Source organism: Fringilla coelebs (assembly GCF_963513975.1).
Source record: "Fringilla coelebs genome assembly, chromosome: Z".
Lineage (NCBI taxonomy): Eukaryota > Metazoa > Chordata > Aves > Passeriformes > Fringillidae > Fringilla > Fringilla coelebs.
Genome location: NC_140031.1, coordinates 2,507,180 through 2,521,869, shown reverse-complemented (window position 1 = coordinate 2,521,869; position 14,690 = coordinate 2,507,180). Strand labels below are relative to the sequence as shown.

General features: G+C 45.0%; 1 protein-coding gene across 3 annotated transcripts in view; it reads right to left on the bottom strand.

Moving 5' to 3' along the window:
• The window catches only part of ST8SIA5 (ST8 alpha-N-acetyl-neuraminide alpha-2,8-sialyltransferase 5), a gene marked incomplete at both ends in the record, with an annotated part of 43,670 nt that overhangs the window by 14,769 nt on the left and 14,211 nt on the right, over positions 1–14,690 (bottom strand). Inside the window, one exon of one of the 3 annotated variants that reach the window (XM_084225602.1) lies at positions 10,399–10,506. The exons of the other annotated variants lie outside the window; for them this stretch is intronic. Coding sequence (XP_084081728.1) covers positions 10,399–10,506 — 108 coding nt within the window. The remainder of the gene's footprint in view (positions 1–10,398; positions 10,507–14,690) is intronic. 3 annotated transcript variants of the gene reach the window in all.

The following is a 14,690-nucleotide window of genomic DNA, read 5'->3' as shown; positions in this document are numbered from 1 at the left end:
GCCATCACTGGAAATGGAATATTTGAGGTTTGTGTCATTGCAAAATAATATCAAAATTAATGTTTGACCCACGTGTAACTGGATAAAGTCCAAGAGGCTCCCAAAGCAATTTGCTTTCAATGGGGAATATTTCTGTCCTGTAAGTGCTGCTTTAGAAAGTGTCTCCTTCACCTCTCCCTGAGGTTTTCACCACCTCAACTTTGTCAAACCCCAAACTTCTGTGATCCAGTGAGAGGCACAAACCTTGAGACTGAAAGGAGGAAACCCATGCTTAAAAGGTGGCAGGAGGAGAACAAAAAAATCCCTGATAAAAAAGTCAGAAGAACCCAATTGCTCATCTTCAAAAAATGTGGCTATTTGTAAATGAGTTTGTATAGCCTTCAAGGCAACAAACATGTATTTTTAAAGGTTTTGTAGAAGAATATGCAATTATAGTATTCCAAAATCGGTAAGAACTCTATGAAAAGATTTCCTCAGCCTGCTGAAGGGAGACCTACCATGAGTCTTCATCTGGGTTCTCACCAAAAGGCTCACACTCTCCTTCCAGCTGAATTATTCACCTGGACAGTCAGCATTTACTAAGGAGCAGCTGAAATCCACTGCCCTGGCACATCTCCCACGTGCTTGTCCCGTTGAGCTGGAGCTGAGCAACTTGTGGAAGAGGCTTCAACTGGGCTTGGATTGAGAGCCCACCTGCTTGCACCAGACCAAAGCCCTGCGTGGGTGTACTCCAGGTAACTTCCTCAAACTAAACCAAAATCTCTCTTTAGACAGCACCACAGAATTTCTTGCAGTTCACAGAAAATCCACAGAATTTTCCAGGGCTGAAGGAGTACCCTCTGGCTGTACCCAGTACAGACAACATTTTAATCCTCTGAAATAATCGTTTTTCTGGCTGTCTTTGTCAGAATCAATCCTTTTCCTTGGTTCTTTGAGTAAGACAATGCTGGCACCCTGGATGTGCATATCCTAGGCAGTGGCAAGGGGCAGGTACACACCCCCACACAGCACTCAGCACCTTGCACACCCCTCCTGCTTCTCAGGGTGTGCAGGAGTGAGCAGCGCCTATCAGCCTCATCCTCACCTGTCTCCTAACACTTCATTTCAGTACCTTGAATGTGCCTCAGGACAGATAAGCAGAGCAAAAATCTAGATTAACGTTTATTTTTATCTTTCCTGTGCACTTCTGGCTGTGCTGCTCGGTTAGAGAGCAGCAGCTCAGATGTTAAACAGCACATGCTGTCACGTGGGAACACCACAACACAGGAAAGCTGCCTTCAGCCTGTGGCATTGGAGTCAAAGATGTCATTTTATGGGATGGAGATGAAATTTCCTGTGTCCCAGCCATTCCCTTTGATCGCTGCCTGTTTACTCAATCCACAAACCAAGAATAGAAATGGAAAAGGATGTGTTACCACAGCAGCAGAAGGTTAAGAAGGAAAGGATTGGGTCAAAAATAAACCACTTCTGGATCTGAAAGGAAATCAATCCATGAGGCAACACTGCTTTTCTAGCAGAGCTGTTCCATGAGCCTATAGATCGAAAAAAGCACAGTCCTGCAAATCTCTACTCTCTCAACAGCTTCAGCTTTCCCAGCAGAGCCACTGGGAGCATGGAATTCACCATGTAGTACCCCATGGAGGTGCAGAGGGAGGATCCATGGGACGGGCTGGGTGACACATCGCTGATGGGACACGTGCAGCAAAGGCAGGGGACACCAATGGCAGTGCCCTTCTGCGCAGAGAGGGGAGAAAATGCTGCTGGCCTTGGGGGCAGCTTGACTGAAGTGAGCTCAGTGATGTTTGAGTAAGCTATTGAATAAACATCCTTTGGGCTGTCCTTCATCAGCCTGAACCTCACTGGAGCAGACAGACAGACAGACACTGAACCCTCCTTGGCTGTAATGCTACAGATGCTTCTGCACATCGGCTGCACTAAATAATGGTGCTGCAACAGCACTGGGAATTTTTGGAGACAGTGGCTGGTCAAGAGACTCAGGAAAAAAAGGATTCCTCTCCCTCTCCCAGGAGTGTTCATGCTTTTTATTTGCTTCACAGCGATTCCTCCTGCTGCAGATATTAGCAGAGGCTGTTCCCTGGAGCACTGGACAACCTCTTCCCACAGAAGTGGTTCACATTGTGCTTTCCTAGAACGCAGATTTGCACAACACCAGGCCCCAGCACAAGGGCCACGGCTTCCCTCACCCTCCAGAGATGTCCTTTAAACCCACGTCCTCATCTTGCAAGGGTCTGGACCTGCAGGGAGTGTTTGGAGATCAGGCCCCCGCACTTTCCCAGAGGAAGCATCAGTCTCACCCACTCCCTGGTCTCTGAGAGCTCTTCCTGCCTATTAACTCCCACTCCAAAACATGTAGTTCCCTGCGAATGAAGATACATCTGCCTGTCAGAAAGCTTAATTAGCACAAATGGAAACTGTCCCCCCCATCATCCTCCTCAGTCTGATCTCCAGCTAAGAAACAAGGATGTAGTTCAGTTTATTTTGATTTATGTTCTGGATTAGTGACAAGTGACAAACCTGACTATACTACTTACTCCTGTTGCTACAGAAAAGGTCTGTACTTTGGCTTTACAAGAATGACAGTCAAGTTTTATTATCCATAAAACAGAGTTGATCTGCCACTGCCATAATGTCTTCTCCCTGCATTTTTCCACTGCCCCTGACGAAACATAAATAACTTCTATCCCTTTAAAGGTCACAAGTCTACAGGAAAACCAATACAAGAACTCATGATTCTTTACCTTAAGAACACAACTGCAAATGAATTACAAAAAATAGCTCAGCTACACGTAGGATTGTGCTTTCCCAGGGCACTGGGTACTACACACCACTCACTGCTCCGTGTCTGCTCACGTCAATCGTAGCTTTCAAACCCACAACACTTTTCCAGGGTCAAATTCTGCGCCTGAACACCACACAAGCTGCAAGTGCTCAGAGGGCACTGATTTTTTACAGCCCACTGCACTGAGTACCCATGAATTAGATGCTATTCACTCTGTAATTTTCCATTTTTGACTGACTGAAGCCTTCTTCTTTTCTAACCTTCACATCCCCCATCGCAACCTCACCTCCAGCTGAGCTGCCTACTGAGCTCACTAGTGAGAGACACATTTGGTTTCTCAGTACATCAGCTAACACTTAGGTCTTTGATCATCTGCAGTTGGGCTGCTCCTGCTTTGATCAGAAGTAAGCTTTTCTTGATCACACTACACGAATTAAAAAGCCCAAGACTTCAATCCTGCCTTCAAGTGACGCTTGGGCTGAGACACTGATTTGTCTGATATACTGAACTAAGGTTTAAAAGTATAATTTACTGCAATGGTCAGGCATCTTTTGAGCAGGATCATTTTCGGAAGCTGCCTTCCCATTCATTCTGCTAGCTCCTGAAGAGCCAGTTCTCAACACTGCTTGCAGTGAGGCTGCAGCACTTGCACGGTGAGACCGCAGAGCATGGCAGGAAGGATTCCACCTACCCTGCAGGAAAAACAAAGATCTTTCCAAAAATATACATTATCCAGTGACTAAGAAATGAGAATAAATGAGCCAAACCCTGCAGGCTTCTACTAAATGCTCATTAAGAGGGCTGTCCAATTAGCAGCGCCTGGGTTCATCAGCATGGGCAGATCCATGGCCAAGCTTGGGTCGAGATTCACCTTCCTTATTCAGGAATGTTCCAAGTGTTCCAGAGCACACATTCTCCAGAGCACAGAGGACTCACATCATCTGGCGAGGCCTGCATGGAACCATCAGGTCCCTGGAGCAAAAATACTGCTGGGGTGGAGCCTGTCACAGCTCTAGAGGCCCTGGACAATTCATCCAGAATAGAACACGGTAGGTGTTGACTTCATCAGGGCCCATTGTCAGAAACAAAATCCCCCTGGCCTTTGCTTCTCTTAATGCTTCTATGTGACAACATCAAAACTCACAAGATTTGGTCAAAAGGTTTAGGGACTTTACATCAGTTCAGGGTTTTTTGTCTCCTAATAAAAGCATCCTGCCACTTTGCATGGCCATTTCTCCCAAGACTATTTTGTTCCATTGGGAAGGGATGATCCCTGTTCAGCAGGTAAAGAAGCTGATGTGGATGTGGCAAGGGAAGCAGCAATCTTTGATACTCTTGGATGAATTTAAACTTCACCAGGACTGTGGCACAAAAAAAAAAAAAAAAAAAGAGAGAGAAAAATTGCATTGCTGCTTGTGTTGTTTCTGCTATTTGAGAGCCAGAGTCGACTTGTCCACAAAAGGATGGTGCTTGAAAGTCTGAACTGAGAGAGGAAGAGCTGTGGGCTCAACAGAGGAGGCTAGAGAAGCAGCAGGCTTTTACCTAGCTTCATGAAACTATTTGATTGTCTCATCCTTGGGGACAACAAATATTAAAAAAGATGGTTCACATTCCTCCTGCCTACCACGTGCTGATGACAATGTCACTGGCAATAACTGTTTTAAATTCTGTACCATCTTCATCTCTAATGCATTAGATGTCTAACTGATCATGAACTTTTAGTATGTGTCTGTAGGTGGGAGCAAAATATGCCACCATGCGCTCTGTCATGTAAAAAAATTAAAATATAAGCAAGATAAAATGGTCATTTATCTCTGTATTCATGGTGTAGTAATAGCTCTTCTGAATTACTGCATCCACTCCTGACATTTCATCTTTGGGGGTTCGAGACACTGGTGAGAGTTACAAAAGGACCTGCAGAAGTCTTCTGGATTCTAAAATATTATGAGAGGCGTGTGAAGCTTAATCTAAACATATGGTGACTGAACAAGGAGATACTGCACCAGGAAGCAATTACCAGTGGCAGGAAAGTTTTCAATACTGTATAGCAGGGAAAAACAGTATTCAATGCCTGGAAGCTAAAGATAGAAATGGCATGTTTAGTTCAAGATTGGCTGTCTTTCTAGAAGAATCAGAGTAACTAAAATTCAGGATCTGGAATTCTTGTACAGTGGCTTCAGTTTTCCAGGAGATTCTTGTAGCTGAGGTTAAAAGCTATTGATTCATAAACTCACTGATCATTCACTCAGGATATTTTGAGATGTTTGGCTTTACAGAGTTGTAAGCTTTTCTGAGGTTTGATAATAGGTGATGTTAGATAGGTCCATCCATCAAGACAAGGACCAAGATATTGTGGCTGCTTTCCAAGTTAAAATTTTTGCTTTCAAAAAACCAAAAGTGCCTCCATGGACCAGCCATAAATCCATAAGTTTGATCTTCTTCAGAGGAGGAGTGGCTTTTATTTTTCTGTCCTTTAAAGGCTGTTCATATGTAGCTCACTGAACATCCCCAGAAAAGTAGAAAGTACACAGTTTTTTTCCTACTCAGAGGTACTCCTTTTCTGGGTTCTTTTTCTGACCATGACTCCACAGGTATCCTACCCATCTGTGCTGTCAAGATGATGGTTGTGATGCCCTGAGGATACATTTTTCATCACAACCATGGAGGCTCCTGGAAAACTGTCACTGGCTGCTGGCTGCCATTCTTGTTATGATCTCCCATCTCAGAGTCTCCACACACAGATCCCTTGGAATGGCTTGGCTCTGCTGCTCATTACCTCATTAGCAATGTGAATTGACCAAACATCCACTCCTGCCAAAAGACACGCTGTTCCCTTCCCATCTGTCCACTGATTTGGGACACAAGCCTTTCTCTCCACGGTTTCAGCCTAGCACAGCACCAGAGAAAGTTGCAAAACACAGCTCTGCTGCAGCAGTCGTGGGTGTAGCAGCGGGAGCTCCAGCAGAAACAGCCCTAAATGGCTCAGCCAAGTCCAGGCTGCCTCCTGCTTCTCCCTGGAGATAAGCCCACCGTGCAGTCCATCAACACCACCACCCCCTGGGCTTCCCAGATCCTCTCTGGACCAGACTGACACCCATCCTCATTTAGAGGTTTTCCCACTGTGCAGTGTGTGAATGATTTATTGGAGACTGCATTGAATTTGAGTTTCAGGGACATGGTGCTTCTTGTCTTTTGCTGTATCAAACCAGTGCTGTCTCCTGACAAGCAGCAGTGGAGTATGCTGCAGGAAGCCCTATTTTCACAATTTCATTTCAAAACTCTCAGATTTTTAATAAACTGATGCTTGGGTGTTTCAATCAAGCCCTTTCCCATTCTCTCTGACTGAAATAATCTGCTGATGTTGTTATCCATATGACCACCCACCTAGAAGATATAGCAACATTCATGACTACCCTTATACATCAATGACATCTGAAACCCCACATTTTAGCTTATTGCAAGCAACTGCCTTTTTTTTTCTTGTGGTTTTTAGATTTTAGGGTCCTTGTATGAGCAATGTGACTTAAGCAAAATCCTAAGTCCTTACACTCACTCTTGTGAAACATGTATTTGACAAATCAAATTGATTCTGCGTTTTATTTCGTAGCCAGTGGGGACAAGACAAAGCTTCAGATTTGTCATACTAGAGAATTCAGAGTACAGATTGACAGGACTTAAAGTAAGATCTCCTCTCACCCACCAAAGGCTTCTGTGGTCTCATCACAAAAGCTCTACATTTAATCTTATCTGCAGCTCCAGTAGACTGAAGGGAACACCATAAACCAACTCATGTGGCAGATAAGTCATCCTGTCATTAAGGCAGCTTCTTGCCAGTGAAAAATTACTTAAGCATGAAGTCTCACAATTACAGTAAGTTGGAAAACATATTAAAAGGAGAGCAGAAGAATCAGGGCTCTGAGAAGGAGTTGTGTATATCCCTCGTCACAACCAGCACTAGACAAAACCCTTTATCTGGTTCTCCACAGGGATGCTGTAAGGTTTAACGATGCTTAGCACAAAGTAAAATGCAAAAGATAGAAATATGAGTAATGGGTGATGCACAAGAATCAAAAATAAGCCAGTGTTCAACAACTGGTTGTTATTGCATCTGTGTGGGCAGTCCTCCTTTGCTTGAAATCCCTGTGGTTTTTGGGGAGCTCCTGTGCTTCACTGTAACTTCTTGTTAGTAATCACTATTTCCTTGTCACCTAGAAGGGCTTCAGCTACATAACCTGAATTGAAATGAAGGCTCTGGTGCCCAAAAAGGCCCAGGAAATCGGGATCTGTCAAGTGTCTGCCCAGAGCAGTGTTAGGTGACACAAAGGGAATTTACACTCTTGGTTGCACCACATACATGACACAAGATTTTATTTCCATGCCCTGCTTCTACACAGTCTGAAGAGCTGTCTATAAGCACTGTGATGAAAACCTGGGTTAGCACTGTGATGAAAACCTGAGTTACCCCAGCACAGCAGAGCTGTCAGAGCAGGGTTCAATGTGAAAAGCGTGTTTGATTTCAGACCTCAGCCATCAGAGGGCTGGAGCCCCTGTGCTCTGGAGCCAGCCTGGCACAGCTGGGGCTGCTCACCTGCACAAGAGAAGGCTCCAGGGACACCTCAGAGCCCCTGCCAGGGCCTCAAGGGGCTCCAGGAGAGCGGCACAGGGACTGGGCACAAGGCAGGGAGGGACAGCAGCCAGGGAATGGCTTCCCAGGGCCAGAGGGCAGGGCCAGATGGGATATTGGGAATGAGGAATTGCTGGCTGGGAGGGTGGGCAGGCCCTGGCCCAGGGTGCCCAGAGCAGCTGTGGCTGCCCCTGGATCCCTGGCAGTGTCCAAGGCCAGGCTGGACGGGGCTTGGAGCAGCCTGGGACAGTGGAAAGTGTCCCTGCCCATGGCAGGGGGTGGGACTGGATGAGCTTTAAGGTCCCTTGCAAACTATTGTGTGTTTCTATCTAAGGAGTGGCTCGGTGTTTACTAAAATCACATAACACAATATTAATCTCTTTCTTACTCAATCATTTTCATGTGGTGTTTAATCTTCACTGCTCTTTGGTTTCTCTAAGGCCACTATTCTCATAATGCAATTCTAATGCACTCATTCTTTCTGCATGCTTTTGCTTTGGAAGTCCTTCATTTTCATCTAAACCTTCACTCCTACAGGATGAGTTGTCAGCATCTCTACACCCTGTATTAAGTTATGTAATTAAAAGATAAAGAGTAGTTCAAGAATATGTTCAAGTTGATACCACATATGCATGAATAAGCATATGTCTCTCTATATATATAAATGGTACAAGCTAATGGAAATCATATTCATATCTATTTCAATTAATATCTTTAAACCTTTTACAAGAGGGTGATGGCACAGCAAACTGCAGAGCTATGCAGTGAAAGGTATTCTGCATGCTTATGCTGACGTACAATTAGTTTTGTGCACTTCAGACATCTCTCTGGAGTCCTGTAAATATATACAAATAAAATCAGTTCTGTGAAATGTAGTTTGCAAGTTTTCCATTCAGTGGAAAGAATTATTCATTAGAGGAAGACTTGTTTTCATTTTATAACAACAGCATAAAGTTGAGTGTCAGATTAAGATTCTCAGGAGATGTCTGGTGACAACACAGTCAGAAAGGTGACCAAATGTAAATAGTAAACATTTTTGACACAGCTCTGCAGTAGTCACCACACAGTCTCATCTCCACACTTACACAGTACTTTTTTTTAATTTTCCTATATTCCCAGGTTCCATAAAAAAGGATAAATAATATCTCTAACACACTTAGATGTGAAACATGTTGGAGGTAGACTTATCCCTGACTGAAAAGCTTTCAGCTCCACTGCCAGCAACACAGAACCACAGAATGTCTTGAGATGGAAGAGACCCACAGGGCTCATCAGCCCAGCTCCTGCCCTGCACAGACCCCCAGCAATCCCACCCTGTCCATCCCTGGCAGTGCTGTCCAAAGGCTCCTGGAGCTCTGGCGGCCTCGGGGCTGTGCCCATCCCTGGGGAGCCTGGGCAGTGGAGATACAGTCACTGACATATCACATACCACAGGCTTTGAAATACACGTTTTTTCTTCATTGATATTATAACTTTTTCCGCTTTATATCTGGCTTGTGTGGCTTGTTTGTGTAAAATCCACTTGCACCTTGAACCTCTTTGTCTTTGAAGAGGCTGAAGAGGCTGAGGGCAGCACTGTGGTTCAGCCCCTCCAACTCTGTCTTTTGTATTCAAGGCTTTTGGTTCCCAGTCATGCAATCAATGATGGTTCAATTGCCTCTGTCAAAGGTGTCTAGAGGAGGAAATCTATATTTGTTTGTTTTCTCATGCCTTCAAGATGATGTGTGTCTTTGTGTCACACTGAGTTCTTTTATACGCCAAGTGCCTAAACTGAAGACTTTGTAAATACAGATTATATATGCAGATACTGAAAAGGCAAGAAGAGAGGAAGATAGATAGATTCACACACCAACACATATACACCTGAACCGTGCTCTAAGAGAAAAACTGCAGTGGAGGCTGGTTGCTCTTATAAAGAGCCTTTACAAGACCAACCAGCAGAGCAGCAGGCAGCATTCGAACAGGATCACATTACAGCAAGAGCCTGAACAGGAACTGCAGCATTGCTGTGGTTCAGTGACAGGATGATTTCTGGCAGGTTAGACTCTGCAACTTCTGCTTGCCTTTGAAGTGCTATCAGCTCCACTGCTGCAGTGGTGTATGGTTACAAAATGATGCAATTTAAAAGAAAATGGGCAATTTACCCAGAGTTTTGTTTATACACAAGTACTAAGTGTAAAGTTCTTTTAATTCTTTTCAGTTTTTTCTTTATTTTCCAGCTCTTTCCCTGCTGTTTATTGAACTTGATGGCACACATGACTCAGGATTTTTAACTCCTGTAATTGGCGTTCCAGGAAGAGAGCCCAAATATCCACCCTATGCCTGTGCCTGGATTTGTGCAGATGGCCTGGGATAGCTGTGGGGTTCTTTAGGCACAACTGCTGCCAGTTTTCTGACTCTGCTCATGACCCTGCAGACACCTGAGCCCATGTCAAACTAGGTACTACAAAGAGTGCAGCAGCACATCAGTTCTTCTCATGTTGCCAAATACTGTAAATAAAGGAAGTATTCCAGCCTTATCTTGACAGAACTCTTTTCCCCTGCTAGGCCCTGAAAATAATTTAAATTAAATTATGTTTTCATGGAATACATGTTTTATTCTAAAGACCACATTCCCCAGTGTGCTCTGTATGCACCAACACTGTTGGGACATTCTCTACTGAAGTCCCATTCTCCCATACTGCCACACCTTGACACACAGCACTGGTAGGGAAAAAGGAGAGGCCAGAACACAGAAGCCACCCTCCTGCAGACTTTATGGATGCTTATGGCATATTCCCTGAGGCTTGCAAGGGGGAAAACAGCACAGTGCTTGGGCATCCCTGACATCCTCTGCACTGTGGGGAGCAGTGCCAAGCAGCCAAAGCACACTGCAGAGCTCATTTTTCATACAGCCTGTGCTCACATTTGTGGTTCACACAAGGAGAGAGAGAGAGAGAGAGATCTCTACAGCCATTCCCTCGGGGGTTGGTACCTGGTGCCTGTGTCACTGCCACTCTTCACTGCTCCGTCATCCGTGAAATTAAAGGTGCCGGTCCAATTTGCCAATTCCTCTCCATTCTGCCAGCTAAACTGCAGCCCTCTAGCAAGAAAACGAGGCAGTTGATATTTGATATCATTCATTAGGTCAAGTCCATCAGCATGAGTTCTCATGTCCTATTTCTTAACATAAATATGTGACTATGACACATTCATCAAAAACAATTAAAAGATACCAAGAACAACAAGATATCACCTCACTAGGGTTGAAAAATAATTTTTACTTCCCAGAGATTCTGCAAGTCCTTGGATGAAAACAATACCAGGCTCCCCATACAAATTAAAGGCCAGTAGTTATCTGTGCTCATAAACACACATCAATGAGGAGGTAGAAATTTCATTCTCCAAAGACAAGGGCAAAAAGCTGGAAACATGGGAAACCACAGGGCCAAAGAAGCAAAAGTTCCAAACTTCAGCTTTACATCTATAGGAGCTGCTAAATGTGGTGGGCACTGGGTCCTTCCTCTGATTTGCTGGCTCTGCTAGCAAAGGATGTGTCATTTGATGGCGTCCCCAAAGTCATAATACAGTGCTTATTGTGCCTTTTTGGTAAGATGGCATTTTTTCAAGCCAATGCATAAACACAATCATCACAAGTCCCCTGTTTTCCAAACTTCCACAGATTTGTTCCAACCCCCATGATGCCTGCAGTCTTCTGGAAACTACACCAATAGCGGGGTAGAAATTTAAAAATGCTGGGGAAATATTTGACAATACAAGCCAAAACCCTTCTCTTATCTCAGAAGCCAACGAAAAAGGATCTTGCAGATAGTTATTTTTAAACTTCTCCTTTTTAACCCTATTTCATTATTTCAGAAGCCTGGCAAGCTGACTTGCGAACATTTGGTGCTGCCAATACTGAAAGTTAACTTCCCAGTTGGGCTGTGTGGGGACAGCCAGGAAGCAATCTGCCAGCAGGCTTTGTCCAAAAGAAAGGGCATCCAGGACCCCGGTGGCTTTTCTGGTCACCAGGCTTATGACAAGGGCCAGTGAATCTCTCTGGCCACATCCATCCTCTGGTTTAATTGGAGCAATTATCAGCACAGGGAATTACAAAGGAACAACATGGGATGTTAAAATATGCCCAGGGGAATCTTGTGAGGTTTAACAAGGCCAAGTGCAGGACCTGCACCTGGATGAGGGCAGACCCTGGGACCAATCCAGGCTGGGGATGAGCAGAGGGACCAGCCCTGGGAGAAGGACCTGGGGGTGCTGTGGGTGAGAGCTGGACCTGCCCCAGCCTGATCCCCCCTGCCCTGGGCTGGTCCCAGCGTGGGCAGCAGGGCAGGGGGGATTCTGCCCCTGTGCCCCTGGGCTCAGCTGAGACCCCACCTGCAGAGCTGCCCAAGCCCTGGCTCCAACAGCACAAGGACCTGGAGCTGCTGGAGCCAGTGCAGAGGAGGGCACGGAGATGCTGCCAGGGCTGGAGCCCCTGTGCTCTGGAGCCAGCCTGGCACAGCTGGGGCTGCTCACCTGCACAAGAGAAGGCTCCAGGGACACCTCAGAGCCCCTGCCAGGGCCTCAAGGGGCTCCAGGAGAGCTGCACAGGGACTGGGCACAAGGCAGGGAGGGACAGCAGCCAGGGAATGGCTTCCCAGGGCCAGAGGGCAGGGACAGATGGGATATTGGGAATGAGGAATTGCTGGCTGGGAGGGTGGGCAGGCCCTGGCCCAGGGTGCCCAGAGCAGCTGTGGCTGCCCCTGGATCCCTGGCAGTGTCCAAGGCCAGGCTGGATGGCACTGGGAGCAGCCTGGGACAGTGGAAAGTGTCCCTGCCCATGGCAGGGGATGGGACTGGATGAGGCTGAAGTTTCCTTCCTGCCCAAACCATTCTGGGATTCCATGATTCATATCAAAGTGTGACTACATTATGCTATAATGGCCATTTGGTCTGGATTATCAGGCAGCCCCATAACTTGTGCGTTTCTCTGGCAGTTTTTAGCCAGCTGACCTGCCCAAGGTACAATTTATGAGTGGAGTATTGGTGTGTGAAGAAAACATAAGAAAATTATTTGGACACCTTCACTTTGAGGCTTGTTGAAATAAATGCTTGTGGTTCTCTCCCATACACCACAGTCCAACACATTTTTTACCACACTGTAACTGGTGTAGGAGCATGGTTTCATCAAATATATATCTTTATAAAAGACATTTAAGTATATGGCCTTAAAAATATCTTTTGGTTGTTTAAGGCATCACTGAATGATACATTGGGAGAGAGGGTAGAAGTGTGGGAAAAGCAAGCTGGAATTGTGCCTTTTAATTGGATTTAAATTCACTATTTGGGACTTCGATATTTGCTTGCAAGCTGCAATAGAGAGCATTAATCCAGATAAATGTCTGGTGTTGGTGTGTCCTCCAGAGCATATTCAGGCAGATTAAATGAAGAATTAAAACATGCAGGAAAGTCCTTTCCCTGTCTATGTCTTTACTCTGTATGTAACAGCTGAAAGGAAACCTAAGCAAATGTTCCAAGGTGAAGGGGGTGAATCGGTCCATCAAGCAAAACAAATTGTAAAATCACTTTTTAATGCCCTCCTTTGATCAGACTGGTTTTGGGGAAGGGCGTGCACTGCAGCAGAGGCACCAAGTGTAAAGGACATTCACAATTTGGGTAAGATCCAAGGGGAGATTGGAAGACTAACCCTGAGGAATGGCAGATATGTCTTATGATGACCAGCTCGATATACTTAGCTTTGAAGTGGCAGGGTGGGGATGTAATGGAGGTACAAAAATATCCAGTGAGGGATCTGGGTATGACACTTCTCTGTGGTTAAGGACAAAGTACAGAGCTGTGAGCTGAGCTTAGGGTCAGATTAAAGGTAAGGGTCCAGCCCTGAGCCAGACAGACCACACAGGGCTCCTCCAACAGGTACTCCAGGGATTAACAGAATGCAGACTTATAAATACACAAAACACCCCACCAAAGAAATTTTGCACAGCTTATAGGGCTGTGTGTCTCACTGTGAGTCTGCAAGACTAAGACCAAGCTGCTGCTCGCCATTTTTTGCAGAGGTGGTACAATAAATCTCTTTCTCACAGTAAGAACAACTTCCATAAATAATGGTTTGGAGTATTAGGACTGAGAACATACCAAGGACGAGACATTCAAAAACACTGAATTAATTCTGTTTCTAACAGGATTACTGAGAGCTTTACCATTGATTTCAATCAGCCTTGAGTTGGGAGAATTTAATTTTTGAAATACAAAATTTTCTAATCCTCTCAGGTTTGAGTTGTAAGCATCCGTAAAAAATTGTCTGGCCAAATGTGCAAACAGCCTGAGAAAACAGAAAAGAGACTTGAACCATTTCATCAGTGGATTTCTTTTGCATTCTATTTCAGTCAAATTCTACCATGTTCACTCTCAGCAGTAACTGCATTTAAACAGGTAAACAAATTAAGGTTCTGTGAATCAGAACTGCAATATAAAAGCACACAGAGGACAGAAGCACAGAAAAAGAAGAGAAAAAACATCCGAGCAAAAGGGTAAGGGTAGGTTAAAAAGGGTAAGGAAAAATTAAAAGAAGGTGAGGAAAGCTGAGGAAATGACTGAGACATCGAGGTCTACCATGTAATTTACATAGCTCATGTCAACAGTTAAAAAAAAAAAAGAAAAAAGAAAATAGAGAGAAAAGAAAAACAAAAAAAGAAAAAAAGGAAAAATTTTAAAAAGAAAAAAACAAAGTGTCATGGGTTGACCCTGGCACAATGCCAGCGCCCCCATGAAAGGTGGATTCCTAAAATGGTTACCGTGAGATGTGACCCAGGAACAGAACAAAACAGGCTCCAACTTGGGAATGGAGGGGAAAAGAAAAAAAACAACATTTTATTAATCTACATAGACACAAAAGGGAAAAGGAAAAAACTACACACAACAATCCACAATAGAACATCTTCAAAAACACTTCTCCTCCCCCCACCTCTCCAACAAACAAATCCCCTCTAACACATCAATTCTCAATTCCAATACCCTCCTTCACACACACTCTCCCCAGTTCATCAGGAGAGAGGAGTCTTCCTCTCACACCATGGGCCTCCCCAGGAAAACACTGCAAAGTCCCCAGTGCTTCCGTGTCACACACTGCAGCCGCCCGAAGAAAATCTGTAGCGGTGACCATTCTTCCTTCCATGTCCAGCGCTCTCACCACTGTCCATGGATCCAAACTGCTCCTTAGGTCCTTTTAAGAATGCTTTGCCTAGTTCCAAGAAGTGGCCGCCTCTCACC